Source organism: Primulina huaijiensis, chromosome 9, assembly GCF_012295235.1.
Source record: "Primulina huaijiensis isolate GDHJ02 chromosome 9, ASM1229523v2, whole genome shotgun sequence".
Classification (NCBI taxonomy): Eukaryota; Viridiplantae; Streptophyta; class Magnoliopsida; order Lamiales; family Gesneriaceae; genus Primulina; species Primulina huaijiensis.
In genome coordinates this window covers 20230911-20251559 of record NC_133314.1, presented here as the reverse complement: position 1 = coordinate 20251559, position 20649 = coordinate 20230911, and the positions used below count along the sequence as shown (strand labels likewise).

Below are 20649 nucleotides of genomic sequence, written 5' to 3'. Positions count from 1 at the left end.
ATGCAATACTATAATGATGAATGTCAATTATTAGACGGGAGAGGTCTTTGCCCATTGTGTCTCAAGCAACGTTTGTTGACGCTCACTAAATCATGTGTTCCAACAAAATCTGAGTACAGAAGGGCCAAATGTTTCTATAACATGGTTAACAAGAAACGTGCACGAAGGATAATGATCAGTGGACTAAGGACGTTTTGGGGATCCCAAATTCAGTCTCTTCTTTTACCCTTGAAAAGTTTTATCAACACACAATATAAGTATTAAAACAAAATTTAAAACTAGACAACCATAATTATAACGACCGTATCCTACTATATGTTCGACATTTTTTAAAAGAGATTAAACATTCTCCATTTCATCTATTTTTCAATTATAATGACTGTAATTTGATAAATAATATGTTGCAAAATGGACGCACAAGATGTAGTCACACTTGCGATTAATCCAATTTGTAAACGTGAATGTTCCCTCATGATCGTTTCTTCCACTTTATGGTAATTGGAAAACAAAATTTACCATAAACTCATCTTTTAACCTTTTATTGTTCAATGCAAAAACGACAATAATGTTATCAAAAACAGTCTAGCTATTTTATTCATATACTCAAATAATAATGATTTTCTAGCAAGTGATATTTTTTTTAGATGTCTCACACACGCACACACACAAACTTAAGTTTACACCAACTAATCATGCTATCTAATTTGAATTGTTTATTTTATTTTTGACATTCATTTGAGTTTCTGGTAAAATACTCTTTTCACGACTTCTGAGTTGTTAGAAAGTTATATTTTGAATATTAATTATGATTTATTTTAATGGATGTATAAGAATAAATTAATCAGAATAAAAAAAAAAGACGACAAATTTAATGTTCTAGGAATCTTTTTAATTGGTTGTGAGAGAACGGCAGGGAAACAGAAAAATTGTGGGGATTGCAACAATTTTTGGAATGTTCCCTTTGGTCATTTCATTCAAAGTTAGAAGCTAGAAATAGAATGACTGCACATCTGCTACACCTTGCGTATGCGCGGGAGCACACACATACATATCAAATGGATCCACTATCATAGATATTATTTTGTACGAACTGCACGGCTTGATAAATATGAAGGTAATCTAGCAACTTATTTACCTTTACATGGTTTGGCCAACTCATGCACTGCCTGCAGCATGGCAACTTATTTACCTCTACAAGGTTTGGACTGGAGGTTATCATTTAATTAGTGCAGAACCAATGGGGGATGTAAGAGAGCATTTCATTTCCACAGATAAAGTCTTGACAACACCACGACACGGGTCTCCTCCAAATACCGCATTTGATATGCCAATGGAACAACTCTGTTCTCCCAAACAAGCCTGGAAAGAATAAGGAAAAGAATGGCTTAAAGCATGAAGGGCAGCTGTTGACTTGACCACGAGAGGTAACAATCTTGTTTAGAGGGTAAACAAATAAACTGACTCTGAAAATCACGTGTCTTCAAGGAGTTGGTATTTTTTTCTTCCCATAGGAAAGACTACTATCAAACTTTACAGCTGATAACAACAATAGAAATTCAGGAAGGTACATTCTTAGTATAAAACTACGTGCCTGTTTCTCTTCCAATTAATTTTTTTTAAAGAGAAAATTGAGATGCTGTTTGAAAGATAAGTCTTCCAATTTGTTTATGTTCACAAACATCCATTTAGCACATGAACAGATGGCAAAAAAAGAGAAAATGGAGAAAAATTAGTTTTGAAAATTATGTAACATAAATTCGAGATGCAGTGAGAATAATTTGACTTGAAGAAAATTTCTCACTCATAAAAAACCAAATGATGCCTTACTTCTATGGTTAATATTTTTATCAGTCACATTGGTTATTCCACCAAGATATGAAGAAAATTCTTCCCACCAAGTGTCGAGTGACATCCAGCAAGTTGTTCAGTTGGGTAACGGTCCTGTAACTACAAACTTTAGTTTATTGAAGAGTAATACTTACCTGAGACACAACCGAGAATGAATTTGGTGCATGGCAGTCACCTCTTGAAAATTTCTGGCAGCTGCCTTGTGGTGTTCCATAACTTGCAAACTCGATAGAGGAGATTTTTCTCCCAGAATCACATTTCAAGTGCATTTCAGGTACCGCAGAATGAAGTGAAATTGTTCCATTACTGATCTTTGGATGTGACCACACCTTTAGAGGAGGATAATGATCCTCCGATATTTTAGCACAAATGGTTTCTGTGAAATGTGATTTGATAGAAATCTTAAATGGGTTCTTTTCTGTCTCCTCAAAGATGACAAGTAAATTGTCTGATGCCTGCAGCCATGATCTTGGTATATGGTACCTGTAAAATCCCCCAAAATTGAATTAATGTCCATTTCAAGTTATTGGATAAAACTTTTGAACAAAGAATCAGTTAATGAATAAGTTTGCCTTGAAGAATACCAAGATTGAGTAGGATCCCCACAGTTTGTTACACACTTATCGGAATCATAGGCTCCTCGATAATCACAAGTTTGGCATCCATCCTTGGGGGCATTTAAAGTCCAATATCTTCCTATGTGGTGACCATTGACCCACACTTGACCCTTTCCCATACTACTCAAATCAAGAGCAACAGGATCTACCCCAGAAGGGGTATCAAAATGCGTCTGGATGATGAAAAATAAACAGACAAAAAAAAAAGTTACAAGAATCTTAAAAATAGATGTTATAGGATAGGTCAAAGTACATATTCCAAGGAGAAGAAATTTTTTCAATGGAAACCATTATGGAAAATTATCAAAATTTTGAGATATTATCATTTTGAGATTAAAAAAAATGTCTCCATTCGATGAGAATAGAAAGGGATTGTTTTGCTTGACATGAAAAGGGGTAGACAATTCGAATTCGTCAATTATCTTCTCAATATGCTTTATTGTTCAACAATTAAAGGGCTGAATTTGATACATCATCTGATCCAACATCAATACGGAAGATAGAGAGAGAACCACCATCATCTTCAGATTCTCTATACTTGGTGTGTGGCTGTTTGTTGTAATAGTTGATATTGATACCCAAAAAATGCTTAGAAAGAGCCAATGTTTTTTTTAAAGGTCATAGTGATAAATAAACAAATTAATGACAGCTCAACCAGACACCTGATTAAATCTCAAATGGCATATGATTGGATTATAAGTTTGTCCAAATATTGAGATCCGTATTTTCATCTTCTGATTGATAGAAGAGATGGGTGTTTCAAAGATGGAATTTCGTTGAGTAAAGAGTCTCAAGCCCACACAACAATCTCTCGAAAGAGATGTTTCACTTCAAATTTCGAGTTGATAGGGCGTGATTCTTCACGTACCAGACCCAAGAATGCATGAACAATATTAATTTCTATGCCCAATGACATTTCAGTCAATTAGTTGAGATAACAGGAAGCTGAGATTCTGTAACGTCGAGATCCTTGTTTTTCATTCAAATAGTATCAAGCACAAATTTAGCTGAGCTTAAAAGTCAAAAAAAGTTCTTCGAGGCATAGATTCAGAATTTTCAGATAATATAATTTGGTGTGCCGCTAATTTATAATTTGTTTTTCAAAAAATCACTTGAAAATGTAAGAAATGAACTTATTTCAAGTTTGTTCTTGCATTGGTACCTTGTACCAGGAAAATCTGGTTGGAGTTACATCATCTGGCAATTCAGTCCATTCCATGCTTTCATTTTTATCACTTGCGTAGATTTTCAAAAATTCACCCTTAAGCCCTACCTGCAGTTAGATTGAAGCATGCTAGTAAGTTTTTTTTTTTTTTTTCTGCTTTTGTTTGTATGAAATGTATAATAAGAACATCCTCTTACAAACTGCAACGACAAAGGTCCTAATATAAGGCGCACGTTACCTACAACACCGTAGTGCATAATTCATTTTAAATTCTACCATTAGTTTGTGTCAGTGATGAGTTGCATTTGTTGGATTTAAGGTTCAGTTCCTCAAACTGTCCATCCCCCATGAGACCCTTATTGTGACTCCTAAAATTTTATTCATGTCCACTATTCCTCATCAGGATACATGGCCAAAAGAGATCATCCTATCATTAAATTCTGTTAAAGAAAAGACGATTTTCTAATGAAGTTGAACAAATTTGATTCAGTGAAACAAACCCACAAAATACAAGTTTCAAATAAGATCTATAATGTTCTAGAAATAATAGAGTCCTTGCAGCCTAACATTTTGAAAAGAAGTCACAAAGATTAAGAGGCATTTTGACCAACATGTATTCAATTTGGTAGGAGCTGAAAACTAGAACCAATGCTTGACTCCCTTGAATTTTGAGCAAAAAACTCCAATCTCCACACTCCCAGATGTATTTTTCTTGAAACTCCAGTAAAACTGAAAACTCAAAAATTGCCTTTTGGCAATGCTTCAGTGACAAATATCCGCAATCTATTCCTAAATTGAAATAAATCATGCTTACATCACCATTATTTTCAGCATCTCTTGCTAGAGAAACAGCTGGCTTATAACGACAATTTTTTGAAGCAAGCTTAGATTGTTTTTGTCCCAAATCAACAAGCAACTTCCTAAGGCAGATTTCTAGCATCACTGTTGTTACCGTAGATATATATTCTGCCTCAGCTATCGATTTAGCTGGACATTTTACTTCTCCCAGTTTTGTGAAACAAATCTACAGTTGAAGGAAAGACATAAATCAGAGGTATTTTTCATGATCAACAACTGATCTAACCCAATCACTATTTCCACTTTATTGTGGGTTAAACGAAATACAAGTCAGTTGATTCCTTCAATTCACAATGGCCTACTGCAGTTATATATAAACTACCAGCCAAGCTTCCTTAAACTTCAGAATATGCCTTTTCAGAAACTAAATCTCTCAAGCACATTTCTTCCATGAAATGAAAATCCTAGCAGAACATAGACAGGCCTCCATATCCAAGAAAACTTCATCTCCTCGTAGTCTAACATCTCAAATACAAGCTACATTCTTTCCAGAAAGGGTTAAGGGTTTCGCACCTATAACAAACAAATCATAAACATATAATGTAATTATTCTTGGAGCTTGCTGGAGTCTGAATCCTTTTTCCTACTTTAATAATTGTTTGTCAATGAAACGGTAATATATTTGTTTTGACAATAACAAACTAATTTATTTTATTACCAACATGTTTAATTAAACATGTAAGTTACGCAATTATGCTTTAAACTTTTAAGACCAGCACATAGGAATCCTTTTATAGAGATATCTGACAGAGCGAACTCAAGGCTGCATCTTAATTAACGGAAGTTGAATGTGTGTCTCAGCCAAGAGCAGAACAGAGCTCATAGAAAATAAGCCTTCCTTCTGGAACAAAAGTCTTGGCCACTAGAGCTGTCAATCAGCTGAGATCACAAGCAAACATTCGGAAAAAAACAAGACAGCTTTCCCGATGATTCTTTTTTTTAAAATCTTAATCTAACGGCTAGAAAGAATATATTGGATCATCATTAGAACCTAGAAATGAGGGTCAATACAGAAGAGAGACGATCTTACAATACCAAAACCCTTCACTTCATAATTCAGATTTAAAGAATGTCTTCAGAGTTCAATCAATTGAAGATCCAATCTCTCACATATATCAATTGAAGACCCAATCACTCACGTATAAAAGAATGAACATATTAGGTTAGTTGAGTGATGTCTTTGTACATAGATATGAAAGTTGATGTATGAATCTGAGGATAAAACTTTTTATCAAAATCTTCTAAATGGCCATAAATCTTCTTTTGATGTACAGTACCATCAGTATTGCACACAATCCTTCGTTTGCACGATTCTTTCATCTTCATATTGATCTCTCTTTGGAACCTTGAAACTACTCCTGATGAAACTAATTTTTTCATCTTCATATTGGTCTAATGATGATGAATTCGTTCAAATTATGCTGGAGATCACCGGCTTTAAGAAAGTTAATCTTTTTTGCTAACCAAGAAACGAACATCTCAGGACAAGATGAGACACATCAGATGATTCAAACAACTTGAGGATGACATAAAAAGATATGGAGAAGTAGCATGCTGTGGTTTCTTAAAACTGGTCCCCTATAATTTTTAGTGAAGTTTGTATGAACTTGATTTCATTGAAATAATCCCTCAAAATATGAACTTAAAGAAGATCAGTCAACTCCTGCCGTAGGCTGACCCAATATGAGCCTCATCTCATACTCGTTCCTACACTCCTAAACCTTGAAAAGGCATAATATAGAACCAAGACGTTGTCAAAGACAAATAAAATCTTAAGTTTTGTAGGGGTTAAAATCTATAGCTGTCATTTTGACTTTGCTGAATTTTGAGCAAACTTCAACAGTACAGATCAGCACAATTTTTTGTGCTTTTAATTACACGAATGCTGCATGCAGCATAAATCAAGGAGTAAAATGTAGCACCTGATAGGTCCACATTGATTCTGTAAGATTAAGATCTCCATTTTTACACCCTGTAAGCTTTATTTGGCCCCTAAACCCTGCTCCGTCCTTCTCAAGAAAGGCGCCATAATTCTGAAGCAAGAAGATGATCGTCGTTTGATTTAAAATTGGATCTTTAAGAAAATGGTCATCAAGCATCTAACAGAACCATTTATACAATTTGACAACTATTAGTCAGTATTAAAGAGATAAAACTTGAATAAACATTTGTGGTATTATGATTGGGTATAAATTATTTTCCAGGAGTATTTCTATCATCAATTTTTAGCGATATATGCAGTTAGTAGATGGTACACGATAACCATTTTCGTTCCATCAAGTTAACATTAAAGCTTAAACTGTTACATATGATCACAAATAAGCTCAGAAAAGGTGGGCTATCAAAAAATTACCTGCAACCCCACGGTTAGAGATAACAATGCTATATCATTGTATCCTTGAACAAGGTCAACAGGATGATCAACCTTTTTCCATTTACCTTTTGCACTAGCTTTGATTTAGGAAAAAAGAATCCAATAAATGGCAAGAAGGAAATGATGTTATATGTTGAATTTAAACAGAGCCACCGAAAACAGGGAAAAAATATTCGAGATATAAATTTATAACGTATTTTCAAATCGACACAACAGCAACTGCAGTTTTTTCAAGAAAGATGAAAATGACATAACAGTACTTACTTTCATCAATATGTATATATTAACAATGAATAAAAGAATATCATCCTAGATGCACAAGAAGCAGTTTCTTTTGAGGATGTAATAATAAGAACACAGCACTATTTTTTCAGGTTATAATTAACTAAAGATAATTTGAACTCATAATTTAACCTGAATGACAACCCTATTTGTTCATCCTCTTATTTGTCTTGAGCCTTAAAAAAGGTTCCTAAATGCAAACATCAAGCCCGAGATAAAGGCTTAGATTTTTCCACAATCTTTCAAAAACTACGGAGGTATATTAAGTAGGGCACTATCAGTAGAGTATTTCAGGCCATTTTAGTGATATGCAACACATCTTTGTGGCATGGCATTGAAAGAAATAACTGACATTCGAATTCAAAACACAAATGTGGTAATGTTGTTTCATTACATGCTTATAATGTTTTCAAGAATCAAATTTCAGCATTAAATAATATGTTATTGTGATCATACACGAATGGAAAAGAATCAAAAGCTGCTATGCATTCTTCAGTTTCCAGTGTTATGTTCTCATTTTCATAAACAGCCAAATTCGCCAAAAAATTCCAATAGAGCAGTCGGCAACTGCATAATTAATTTCCCAATTGCCGCATCCAGAACATTGATGCAGTTAATGAATATGCGCATGTCACAAGCACAACCTACACACATTTAACTCCCGCAGAGAGAGAGAGAAAGAGAGAGAGCACCTGCAAATTTTCGGTTGATAAATATATACACAAAATCCCGCATGCTGTCGATAGTAAGCCTTGGAGTTACTTGATTCTCTTCCCAAAATGAGATTTCTTCATCAGAAATATAAATTCTACATGGCATTAAGAGACACAATTGACATCAGGATAAACTGACCATTAAAAGAATAAGATGGGAATGCATATATGAAAATCACTCTAGGACGTAGTAATACAGTTTGAGTAACCCGAAAAAAGTTGCACATTTATAGTTCTAGTGTAGCTCAATCAAGCTTCTTCTGAGCTGAAATCAAGCTGATTACACACCTTGTCTACTTTACAAAATAACATTTAACTTAGTCTCTCTCCTCCTTTTGTTTTTGATATATGAACTAGTAGGAATCAAGCCAAACCCCCTGCCACGACTATGGGATATATTTTTTTTACTTTTACAAAAAAAGTGCAAGTTTGTTTTTTCCTTGAAATGAACAAGAGTTTCATGAATTAAACAAGTCTTAGCGAAAGCCAAACTTCTACAGCCCTATATATGTTCCTACTCTTCAGTATGCACCTGGTTGTATACCACAGATAATCGGTTTGATCTTTCGTTACATTCAAATGCTCCAGAATGCCTTGGTATGTAAAATTTCTGTCACCCCAGACACCAATTGGCTCATTAACAGAACTCCATGTTTCTGAGATGTAGGCAATGTGAAACGGTGTCATCAATCTCAAAGGCACAATGTCAATTAAGTCAGGATTAACATCAAAGCCAAATGTCTTGATTGAAGTTTGTGCCCCAACCTGGTCAAATGTCAACAATTAAAAGCACAGTATTCCAATGCGTAACTGAAAGTCACAAGTTTTTATCCTTACAAGAGCTTTTAAAAAGTGGTAAAAGAACATGGCTCCAGCGTGGCTCGGCCAGTGTTCAACTTTGTGTGCTTTAAATTTAGGGATGTAAATTCCATTTGAATTGCAATTCCATGCAATAGTCATTCATATTTACACACAAACTAATTTATATTTGTTTGGTTGTCGTTTCAATTATTAAGAAAATATTTAATTTGATGATATGCAACACAATTTTCTCTGAATATATAGATTCTAAAATTCTAAATTCTAGTGCATCTCGCCTTGAGACAAACTCCAAGGCACTAGTGTACTTTCGAGTGTCTTACACCTGCGATAACTATATTCATCTAATATTATTACTTTAAAATGAAAGCATTCATCAAAAAATAAACCAAATAGAATAAAATGAGAAATAGGCATGTTAAACCAAATAGCATTCAATTCCTCATCCCTCAAATCCCGCTGAAAATGCAAATCCTAAGAAATAAAATAAGAAGGAAGAAGTGTCTGACTGAATAAAATGAGAAATAGGCATGTTATGACTCGAAAATATCCGAAATAACAATGTGTAAAGATCCTTAAAAGAAGAATCCCCCCACCACCATCCTCTAAAAACCTGATTATGTTACCCTCTTTTACCATTGGCCTCACTGGCTGATGAAAAACCAGATAGATTCTAGAAATAAACTTTCATGAGCTTCTGAATGTAACATTTCTTGCTAGGCCCCTGATTTTGTTACCCTCTTTTACCACTGCCCTCTCTGGCTGATGAAAAACTAGATAGATTCTAGAAATAAACTTCCATGAGCTTTTGAATGTAACATTTCTTGCTAGGCCCGTATCCCAACCATTATCTTGTTAATCCTGTACGTATTTGCTCACTATAGCCTTCTTCCATAACGGCTGCGTCTCAGAAGAAAATCTCCACCACCCTTCCTCAGACAAATGTTCCCAATACCCACACCCCCTATTTCTTTTGGTTTACAAACAAGTTCCCACACAACCAAGTGACAATGTAGATCTCCATCGGATCCATCCCATAAAAATCCCTCATAATCTTCTCCATAATCTCTGTTATACCCCGTGGAATCCTAAAAAGAGACATGAAGTACATTGGAAAGCATTCAGTAGTGCTAAGATCAAGGTCAATTTACCCCTTCTAAACAAAAATGATTTCTTCCAATTCGCTAGCTTCTTCAACATCTTAGACAGAACATATTCTCAAAAAGAGATTTTCAACGGATTTCTGCCTAGATGAATCCCCAAATATATAATGAGCCAAGTTTCCCTCCCACATCCAATTTCAGTAGCTAACCTTTCCATTTCTTCTTCTTCTTCAGAGTTAAGGCACAACAAGGCACTTTTTTCAAATTTATCTTTAATCCCGACATTTAACAAAATGAATTAAAAGTCTCCACCAAGAATTGTAAATGACTATAATTCTTTACAAAGAACAAAGTATCATCCGCAAATTGAATATTGGAAATCTCTATCCCATCTCTTCCTACTTGCGGACCCGGGATAACCTTCATTGACTTAGATGTATCGATCAATCTGCCCAACACATCTACTACCAAATTAAACAGATATTGGGAAAGCATATTACATTGCTTAAGACCTTTCTCACCCTTAAATTTACCCCTAGGCCTTCTATTAATAAGCATAGAGAATGACACAGTCGAAACACACTCCAAAAAACTCAAATCCGCATTGTCATAAGTTTTCTTGAAGTCGACTTTAAAAACTCACTTTTTTTTTTATTCTCAACTTCTCCACCAGCTACAACAACCTAGATTTGTCTGTCATCGATAAAAGCACTTCGAGTTTTTGTTATTGTGATGGGTATTACTTTTTTCGATCTTAAAGACAAGATTTTAGCAATAATCTTTTACAGACAAAACTTTCTATAACAGTACCCCAAATAAGTTCGATGGATTTGAAGTCGTCTGATTTGAAATCTTTCTTCGAAGTTTCTAGTAACATTAACAAGATGTTATAATTTTCTTACTAAAATAGTAATCATTGTTCTATTTCCTCACCACTTGAAATAACCACTCAGTATAAACTAAAACCATCCTACCAAGCTACATGTATTTTTTCAAGCAGTTCACGAGCATCAGATAACAGATCCCCCACCACCCCTCACCTGAATGGCGATATCAAGAACTAAATGAAACCATCACCCAAAATGTGATGCAGCTAAGAAATGCATCTCATATTTAAAAGAATTAGAAATTTTACATCATGTGATAATGCTGAATTAATGATATACCTTAGCAGTATTAAAAGCAATATTACTGCAGTCTGGCAATATGCTCACTGACCATGGAGGTAAAGTATAATTTTCATTCAAAAATTTCACTGTTACTGAAGAACGCTCGTCAATGTTTGAGAGAAATGCAGAGCACTTGGGCATGTCTCTGGCCATTATCACGATAAATGTGAGCCTGAAAATAGTGTCATAGAAACCTATATTAGTCTATGTAAACAACACACTATGAATGCATTATGCTCAGGATTCCTCCAATTATACACTTCAATAATTGAAAACAGAGAGTACACGGGTAATCAGAGGAAGTGAGAGGATAGCCGGAGATAGTGGCGATGTCATTATTGGATGTTTTGGAAAAAAATTGTTTGTCCATGCAACTCTGTACCTATTATATAGTTATCACTTTTAGGTTGGTGTACAATTTAAATTTCAGACAGTTGATGTATCCTTGAATGTGTTTTCTAACTTATTAGACAACTAAATTATTGTATGGTGGATGCGGAAATGTGTTTCCGGGAAATTATTAACAGATGATGGCATGTTGAGTAGCAGCAGGCAGACCGCGTCAAGATGAAAACTTGACATTTTTTAATTGCATTTTAATTTGGGTGATAAAATAGAAACCCACAAATGTACCATTGAATGGCAGCCACAATTTTATTTACTAGAAGTTTTTAGAATGACCTTAGAGGGTATGACAAAACGACAAATGACATAAAATGGAACCTTAAGTACTTTGTAACTAAAAGTAAAAAGTTCGAGCAAATTAAGTGATAGTTTGGAGTGATTCGAAAGTTAAATGATTGTGGGTATTAGAAATTGACACAATTTTAAACATCATACGGACCTCTTGCTTTGGTCCCAACTTGATATACTGAGGTGAGTGAACAGCAACAAGAGCAGGCTCGCAAAGCTTTAGTGCAGCATGCAGATCTTTTAGATGTCCCCATTTAGGCTGGCTGAGAAGGCCTGAACAAGTAACATACTTTAAGCTTTTAACACCAAAAAAAGAAAAGAAAAGAAAAAGACATTCGTGTAAACCTCTTGGAAACTAATTCTTGGTGGGATGAGGATAACTATCAAAAGGTTAAAGTTTGGAAATGTAAAACTTACCGTATTCATCAAGTGGTGCATCATAATCATAACTAGTGATATAATTTGGGCCTCCTGCAGTTCGGCCAAAATTTGTTCCACCAAAGTACTGCAGCCACAAAACAGGAAAATTGTTTCTTGCTGACTTCTGCTTATACTGTGAATTGAAAATAATCTAGCCAGATATAAATTATAATGATTGATGAGAAAAGGAAGCGCAAGGATGGGGAAACAACAAACTTCAAATCAGCTATTCAACAAGATGACAACTGTAGAAAGTTCAACTGTATCAGTTTTAACTAATTTAACCACCAAGGTTAATGGCTGTTGCCGCTTATATATGGATACATATGGGTATATGGAACCAAACAATGGCTTCTAGACACAGTCGGCATCTAACATACCATATAATAGTTTTGAAAGCTTCCCCCACGTTGGAAAAACCGAGCAACAGCAAATGCAACATCTTCAACGGGGCGATGAGGGAGTCGATCACCCCAACTTGTATACCTTGAGAACAGAAATTAATAGCTTTCAACACAAATAATGTTCAAGCTAATGATTTGAGGATGAACCTTTTGTATTAGTAATTCCACAAACAGAGAGACTCTTGTATTCAGGTTTATTACACTTTTCAAGGTTTGGTGCTTTATTAGAAGAGAACACAAACTCTTATGTCACGGTCATGAGTTATGGATTGTGTTAGGGGGTGGTTTATTGCGAATTTGAGTCTTGTAAAGAAAATACCTCGGTCTTGCTGTAAAAATGGTATTATTCCAAATAAGTGCCTTATAAATACAAGATTCCTTCCAAACTCCACAACTAAAGATAAAATAGTTCTCCTAATCCTTGAACTTATCCCATGTTTATAAAACACGTGGATATTGACAATGATCTTTTATTTGAAAAGTAAACAAATAGATAAGTACTAAGGCAGACATACAAAATCACTTGAACTAGAGTAAAATAGCCAAAGACAAAACGTTGGAATCATGCATCATCCTTAGATCTTTCCATAAAGAATGATGTTATTACAGATGCAAATTGACTCGGCGGGATCAAATACAGATTTGGCGGGATCTGACTTTAGATACTGTATGTTTCTTTTGGGGCAACCTAGTAGCTTGGAGAAGCAAGAAGCAAAATATTGTTACTAGAAATAGTACCAAAGTTGAATTAAGGTTATGGCTAATGGAGTTTGTAAGATATTGTGGCTGAAGTTGGTACTTGAAGAGTCAAAAATTATAACTGGCAACTCCAATGAAATTGTTGCAGTATTGCAAATAATCTTGTTCAACGCGATTGTATGAAATATATTGACGTTGACAGACATTTTATCAAAGAAAAGTTAGGGAATGGAGTCATCTATATGCCATTTGTCACTTTTGGACAACAAGTTGTTGATGTGCTCACAAAAGGTCTTCTCATACCAAGATTTGATGACTTCACTTGCAAGTTGGGTGTGATAGATATTCATGCACCATCTTGAAGGGAGTATAGAGAAATAAGAAATATTGTAGTCAAATAAGAAATATAGATATTTTGTGAATTTTTTAATTTCATAAAAAAAATTATTTCCCTAATTAAGAAAGGTTAGTATGTGCATTGTACCCTAATTATCTCTAGAGTTGAAAATAATAAAAAGTCAATAGTTGTTCCTGTTCCTGCTCTACATTGTCTCACCATTTTTATTATTAAAAAAATCAACACTATTCTACAACTTTTTGGAAGCAGAAGACAGTTGGAATTTCACTCCTATTTTGTGGAAATAAATTAGTTATAACCTGTATTTTTTCTTACTGTATTGATAAAAATTCCAGGGATTAACAAAAATTATTGGAACAAAGGTAACATATATTATATATCGACATTCAATAAAACACAATGAAAAGAAAATTCTTAAAGATATTTGATTGGTAATAGACCTACTTCAGCCACTGTTAGATTAATCGTGTCCAACTTCGATCATTTTGAATTGTCTTTTACTCTTTTAATAGTTAACAAAATAATAAGAGCTAAACAAATTTGGATATCGTCTTCGACGTGTGCCATATATATTATTGAACATATTATATTATTTTCCAGAATAATTGCATAAGTAGAGGCTATGATACCATCCAACCCAATTCTCCGTCCAAAAAGTTGGTTTCTTTTTGGAGTTGGGCTTGTAGCCATCACAATAGTATCCATTGCAGGTATCAATCTGATACAGGAAATAAAATACAGACATTAAGTACAAAGAATGATCCAAATCACAGAATGAGATAAATTTAAAGTTAATCATCCTATAAAGGCCAACTGCTATCTGATGGATCACATTTAATTCTGTCTAATGAAAACCAAATCAAAGGTCAGTTAAACACAATTGAGCACAAATAGAAAATATTACAATGTATTCTGGAGCATCAACTTGCTTACACATAACCCATGGAACTCCAGCATCAAGTCCCACTGCCATTTTGGCAGCCCATGTCATATAGTCTTTTCCTTTAGGACCATAAGAGCTTTCCATGTTTCCATATTCGTTTTCAATCTGCGTTCACAGAAACAAAGGTGTCACTGTTAAAGGCTTCAATTTTTTATTTTTTTTAAATGATTAAACATGTAAAAGTTTTACTGTCTATATTTGAATGTACAAAGTTTTTTTTACCTGCAACATAATTATTGGACCACCTTGCCAAGAGAAAAGCGACTCCCCTCTCATCAAATCCACTATTCTTTTGACAAATCTCTGCATTTCTTCCTGGAACATGTTCGCAAAAGCATTGATTTCACTACCCAGTACAATGTTTCACAGACAAATGAAATGCAAAAATAGACAGAACAGCAGCTAGTAAAAAGTAACATCTGACACAAGCAAAAGTTTAAAAAAACAAGATGGTGGTAATACAATTCATGTAGAGAAAAAAATAGGTACAATAATGTCCACTAGTCAAAAAGTTTCTAAATAAAAAGCTGTGGCATCAAATTCTAAATCAATCAAGGCATCCATTCTCATGTGAATGGCATTTGTTGGAAGATAATCAAATCTATCGGAAACAAATTAATTTAATGTATTCCTATTTAATTATGTTTCTCCTACGTAAAAATTAAATCTTTCATCATCTCCATGCAAAAGAAAATATCAATGTTATGCTCTTCTCCCAAATTCTCCACTCTCTACATGGTAGTAAACTATTAGAGCCATAAATCTTCAATGTAGACAAAACAAAGGGGTGTTGGGTGTTGGAACCAATACACTGCCACTTGCTGCTTGCTTTGAATCACAGTGATGGCAGCCAAAATAGAAATTGAACATAGCCAACAATTTAATTGAAAACTAACGTTTATTAGACAAAAAAACATTAAATAAGTTAAAAATAAAACTCGATTTGTTGTTAAGTTCAACTTTGATACATTTCTTGGTAAATGGATCATACTCCACTTGAACACCAACTAGCATGGTCACTTTATAAACTTCTAGTTGTTCCATAATCTTCTTTGCCCAAAAGTATTCAACATCACAAATACCAATGTTAGAAAAGAAATGAAAAAATTGAATGATAATTGTAACTTGGATGCAGATCCATCAAATATAAATATTTTTAACTCGGAGAATTTGGGATTGTTTAAGTTTGTTGAAGGAAGATTGAAGGCTAAAAATGGCATATGATTGTTTGAATCCATGGCATTAGAATATTATTGAAAAAATCGCCTAGGGATGATAACTGGACAGCACCGAAGTGACAAGACAGAAGATGGATGCCATTATATACTATACTTGGACTAGTAGTTCACTGGCAAAGTGATTGCCAGAGAAACTCAACATTGGTACATTTTCTTATAGGAAACTTCTTATTGCCTAAAAATGCTACAATAAATCCATTATTTTCAACCATAAAGACTATTATGAGAATCTATTTTTAAAATGGACTGGTCAAACTTTGCACAGAATTCTCTTCCATACTGATCTGATAGTTTCTTCGAACTTTTTATGCCCAAGCCAATAATAAAAGGGAAAAATGCCTAACCCAGCTTTGCTGAACATGTACGACAATATATTATTTAGGAAGGAAGAAAACTCGAACTACTGCAGTACCTTAAAGGGTATGTTGTCAGTACGAAACTCAATCCCAGGAATATCGCGAAGCCAGACAGGAAAGCCCCTACAAATATATAAATACACATAATTCAGATCGATATGGTGAAGTCGTACATATATATAAAGAATAATATTAATGAATAAAAAGGGGAAAAGAAGTAAGCACACTCAGATCACAAGTTTATCTAACTTATCCAGGTGATGGCATAATAACAGTAGCATCATGAATGGAAGCTATAAAAAAAGGTACTGCCAAGGCAAGAATATCATCTCTAAAATCCTTTATATACAACAAAACCTAATTATTTCTTCAGCTTCAGTTAAAGGTGAAAAGTGACACTATTTAGGATGTGGCACATTTAGCCGTAGATAATAACAACAATCAAATCCCACTAAGTGGGGCCGGCTATATAGATCTTTCTACGTCCTTGTGCTCTATCCACTGCTAAATTCTCATCTATATTTAAATGAATTTTATCTTGTTTTGTCATTGTTAACCAAATCTTTTTTTACGAGTATTTGTCATGGTCTCGCATCGCCTAACTAGGGAATTTGTTGGTTGCCTAAGTACATGTCAACTGCCATCTAAATCGCATCTCACCAAGTTTCTCTTCAACGAACGTAACCCCAACTTTACCTTTAATTTTCTCATTTCTTATCTTGTACATCCTAATATCTCTGCACATCCACCTTAGCATCCTCATCTCAGCGACTCATCATTTTCTCGTGCACTTGGTCCATAGATTAGGTCGTGAAGCTGGTTAATTCTTTTATTGTAGAAAACAAGTATTATCAGTGGACTTCTGCCCAAGTAGAAGAAGTGGTGACTAACGGGATTAGATTAACCTTTAACAACAAAAATTTTCCTTCATCTTTAATTCTTATATTGGTTATTTTATTTTTAAATTGCTTAGAACTAAAGCAATTTTCATAGCCCTCAACACTAAGACTCAAGGCAACAAGCATTTCTCGAAGAGTCGAAGAGAGCATTAGAAATCAAACTTATTGCAACTTACCGTCTTCCAAATCATGTTGCTTCAAATCACCAAATTTTTTTTATTGTTTTCATTGAGTTCTATTTTTCTTCGAGACTCTTTGACGACCTTCTATACATGTATAAGTGATATGTGAGTGGTTGTTTTAATCGAGATACACCGACTTATTTTTTCAAGATGAGTCGATTGGGCAACACATGATCAACAGAGCATCCATATTTTCTCGAGAAAATATAGTGACTAGCAAATTCATTTTCTGGCACATTTTACATTCGATTAGGTTTTAATAAATAGCTTTACAATTAATTTTAAAATCTTCAAAAAGAAATTCTCAAAATAACAAGAAAGTTACTAGACCTAGTTTTGTTCCTAAATATAACATGATGCCTAATATAGACATATTTTCTTAGAAAAGAGGCACACATTATTTGAATGTTGAATCAACTAACAGAAAATTTTTAACAAAGGCATTTGCAAGCAAGCATGAAAACTGATTGATCACTGTGTAACACCACATGAAAAATTAGTTATTTAGTACATTACTTGTCCCGAAAAACCGAAAAGTTATCGCACATGAAAACTTCAATTATAGTTGGAAGTACAAAAATCCACGCTCTATCATATCAATGAAGTATAAAGAGAAGTCACAATAGCATCAGCGAGAAAAAGAGAATCGAACCCGAAATTCCACTCTGCACAAACATAAGGGCCTATGCGAAGAAATAAATAAAGTCCACTGGAACCCACTTGCTTCACAAACTTGACGATATCGTATCTTCCTTCAAAATTATACTAAAAAGATAAGCAAATTATTAGATAATAGTGAACCAAATACAATTTTGTAAAGAATTTAAGATTAGATGTACCTGTCCCTTCAATGGCTCGTGACCATTCCAAAATACATAAGTCTCTATAACATCCACTCCACCTTCTTTGCTCTTAGATATCAGATCAGGCCACATCTAACATCATCATTTAAAATATCAGAGAAGCACCAAATATTTAACAAGTGTAGAAAAAACCTTCAAGAGTTCATATATTTTCAGTAATTATCCATCCATTCAATGATTAAGAATTGTTGAAAACAAAAAAATGTAGTCAACATGAGATTCTAACTGGCTCTTTAAAATATTACTACCACTACAAGGAAAACTTGGATATATTGCACCCAAAAAATAAGGCCATAAAAAGTAAAAACGACTTGAAAAGGATAGGAAATATCCTTCCTTTTGAATTCTCCTACTGGTCAACTTTTGAAACAAGTCACTAAAATAATGTTTCAAGAAATATTGGAATCCTAGAGCTTTGGAAGAATTCAGATTGGTTTGGGTGGTGCCGAGATCAACACAAGATTTTTTCTCTACGGATCTTGGACATCTTCTTAGCAAGAGGGGCAAAATTTTTTGGAGAGGGGTGGTTCATGACACATGTTGGTCCGTGTGGTTAGGGAGAAATAGAAGACTTTTTGACAACATTGAAGAGACTAGTGAAGAGTGGTGGAAAAAGATCAAGATTCAAATATCTACTTGGATTGGGTCTCATGTAGATGTCTCAATCTCATATTTATTGAGAGATTGGTCTTTTGTGTATTGTTGATATGATCACATTCCGAGTCTTGTTTAGCTTTTTGTCGTGAGTGGATAACTAGTTCGTTTCTTGTAATTAAAAGCCTTTAAGTATTTAATAAAATATCGTTTCTTATATATATATAAAAAAAGAAATATTGGAATCCTAAATACTTGAAAAATAAGTCAAAAAATACATCATTAATCCAATCGAACATCATGTGCGACAGAAAAATAATTTGACGAACAGTTGATTGCCTAGTGCATAACCATTCAAAACTTTAATATTGACCAGAAATTAAAGAACATGGAAGACATTCACTCAAACAGGAACCATGACAATGGTGCTTATTTTAAGTGAGTATAGAGCCATTTCTCTATTCTTGTATATGTTTCTGGTGGTGAGAAACCATTATATTGAAAGTGTACACAGCAAGTTACAAACATTCATTATCTTTTCTTCAATTTTTTTGAACTGAGAGCTCTCGTTCTCTGTGGTGAATGATTTACAAAGCTGAATAGCTAGCCATAACCACGGTCTAATGTTCGGGTGAAAACGAGAAGTACCTTTCATACAGTAATCTAGTCCAACAGATATTCCTAAGCCTTGAGTTCAAGCTACAAAATTTAACCTTGCTCCAAAAGTTTTGAAAAAAATAATGGCCATGGCACCAAACATAAAAGAAAAGAGAGAATTTAGATTTAGCACAATAAAAATCTTTCTTTGTCCAGAATCATAAAATTGATAATATAAAACTGTACCACAAAATTCATAACATAAAACTGTAGCATAAAATCATGTTTCCTTCTATCACCCACTCGACATGATCTGTTTTAACTCAGGCCCAAGTAAAAAATTACGTTTAAAGCTACGCACGTGAATTCATAGATGAACACACATTAATACAAAGACACACAAAAGAATCACTGAGAAATGGACAAGTTAATTCTAAATTACGCATTCTTCACATTATTGACTAGAAAATTTGCAACAAACAAGAATCAAGGAACCTTTAAAAAATTAACTTCTAGCAGAGTGAAGTAGTTCTTTTCATGGTAAAATCCGGAAATAAAACTACTTCCTAATCACAAAAATTCTTTAGTCCATGGTCTGCCACATGGATGCTACAGATTAAGATGCTTGAATTCTTAAAAAAAAAAAAAAAAGCATGGAAATGCATGCATAAAGTCGTCTCTCGATCAATTACATATAATCATGGAAATATATACACATAAGACAGATGAGAACAAGATCAGCAAAGTTTAAGAGACAAATAGATATGCGCTAGAACAAAGAAAACCCATTGCTCCGAATTCGAATTCAAAAAACTTCTCAGAAATCCAAAAGTCAACCCAGGACAGGCAGTAATCCGCAGGTAACAACTACAAAAGATGACATAACTAGTTGAGACGATTACTTCGGGAGTAGCTCTTGGATAGTGAATTCCGGCGGAAATTAGCATCCGTCGATTGCCATCAATTACCAACGCCCTACTGTCATAGCTCACGTTGAATGGCTCGAAATACCCACCAGCCACTGTCGATATTTGCACAACCAATCCCCAAAAAACCCACTGAAATCTGGTTCCCATAATTCGCAGTTGTCAAGAAGACTGCATGTGCTGCGTAAACAATAAACAACGAGATAACTCCTCCTCTACATAAATGAAAGGAAATCCTCGGACGTAAAAAAAAAAAAAAAATACGGTGCCAGTGGGTGCCACACTTCCCTTTTACGGCACGTACAGTCACAGATTTGTCTCCTGGCCCAATTTTATATTTGGGCTGCACATGTAGACTTCTAATGGGCTGATATGTGGTTGGATGCTGGCCTATTTTTACTTTTGGAGGCCCATATCATAATTCACGCAGCCTTAAATGGTTCTATGTAGTTGGAAACATTGGCGGAACCCGTTCTAAAAGGCCGAAGAATTTGGTTCCAAGAATCAAATGTTCGTTTATTTTAGTGTA

General features: G+C 34.3%; 1 protein-coding gene across 1 annotated transcript; it reads right to left on the bottom strand.

Moving 5' to 3' along the window:
* Positions 1–1048: 1048 nt before the first annotated feature.
* LOC140984917 (beta-galactosidase 9-like) lies at positions 1049–20378 on the bottom strand. Its single transcript, XM_073452610.1, is given in 20 exon segments — positions 1049–1359; positions 1983–2331; positions 2433–2638; positions 3628–3738; positions 6411–6521; positions 6842–6939; positions 7837–7952; positions 8390–8622; positions 10946–11081; positions 11083–11120; positions 11793–11914; positions 12059–12146; positions 12442–12547; positions 14152–14240; positions 14427–14570; positions 14688–14780; positions 16116–16182; positions 17793–17905; positions 17980–18075; positions 20097–20378. Coding segments are annotated over 20 exon segments (2634 nt in total). The 5' UTR covers positions 20271–20378; the 3' UTR covers positions 1049–1215.
* Positions 20379–20649: the final 271 nt, after the last annotated feature.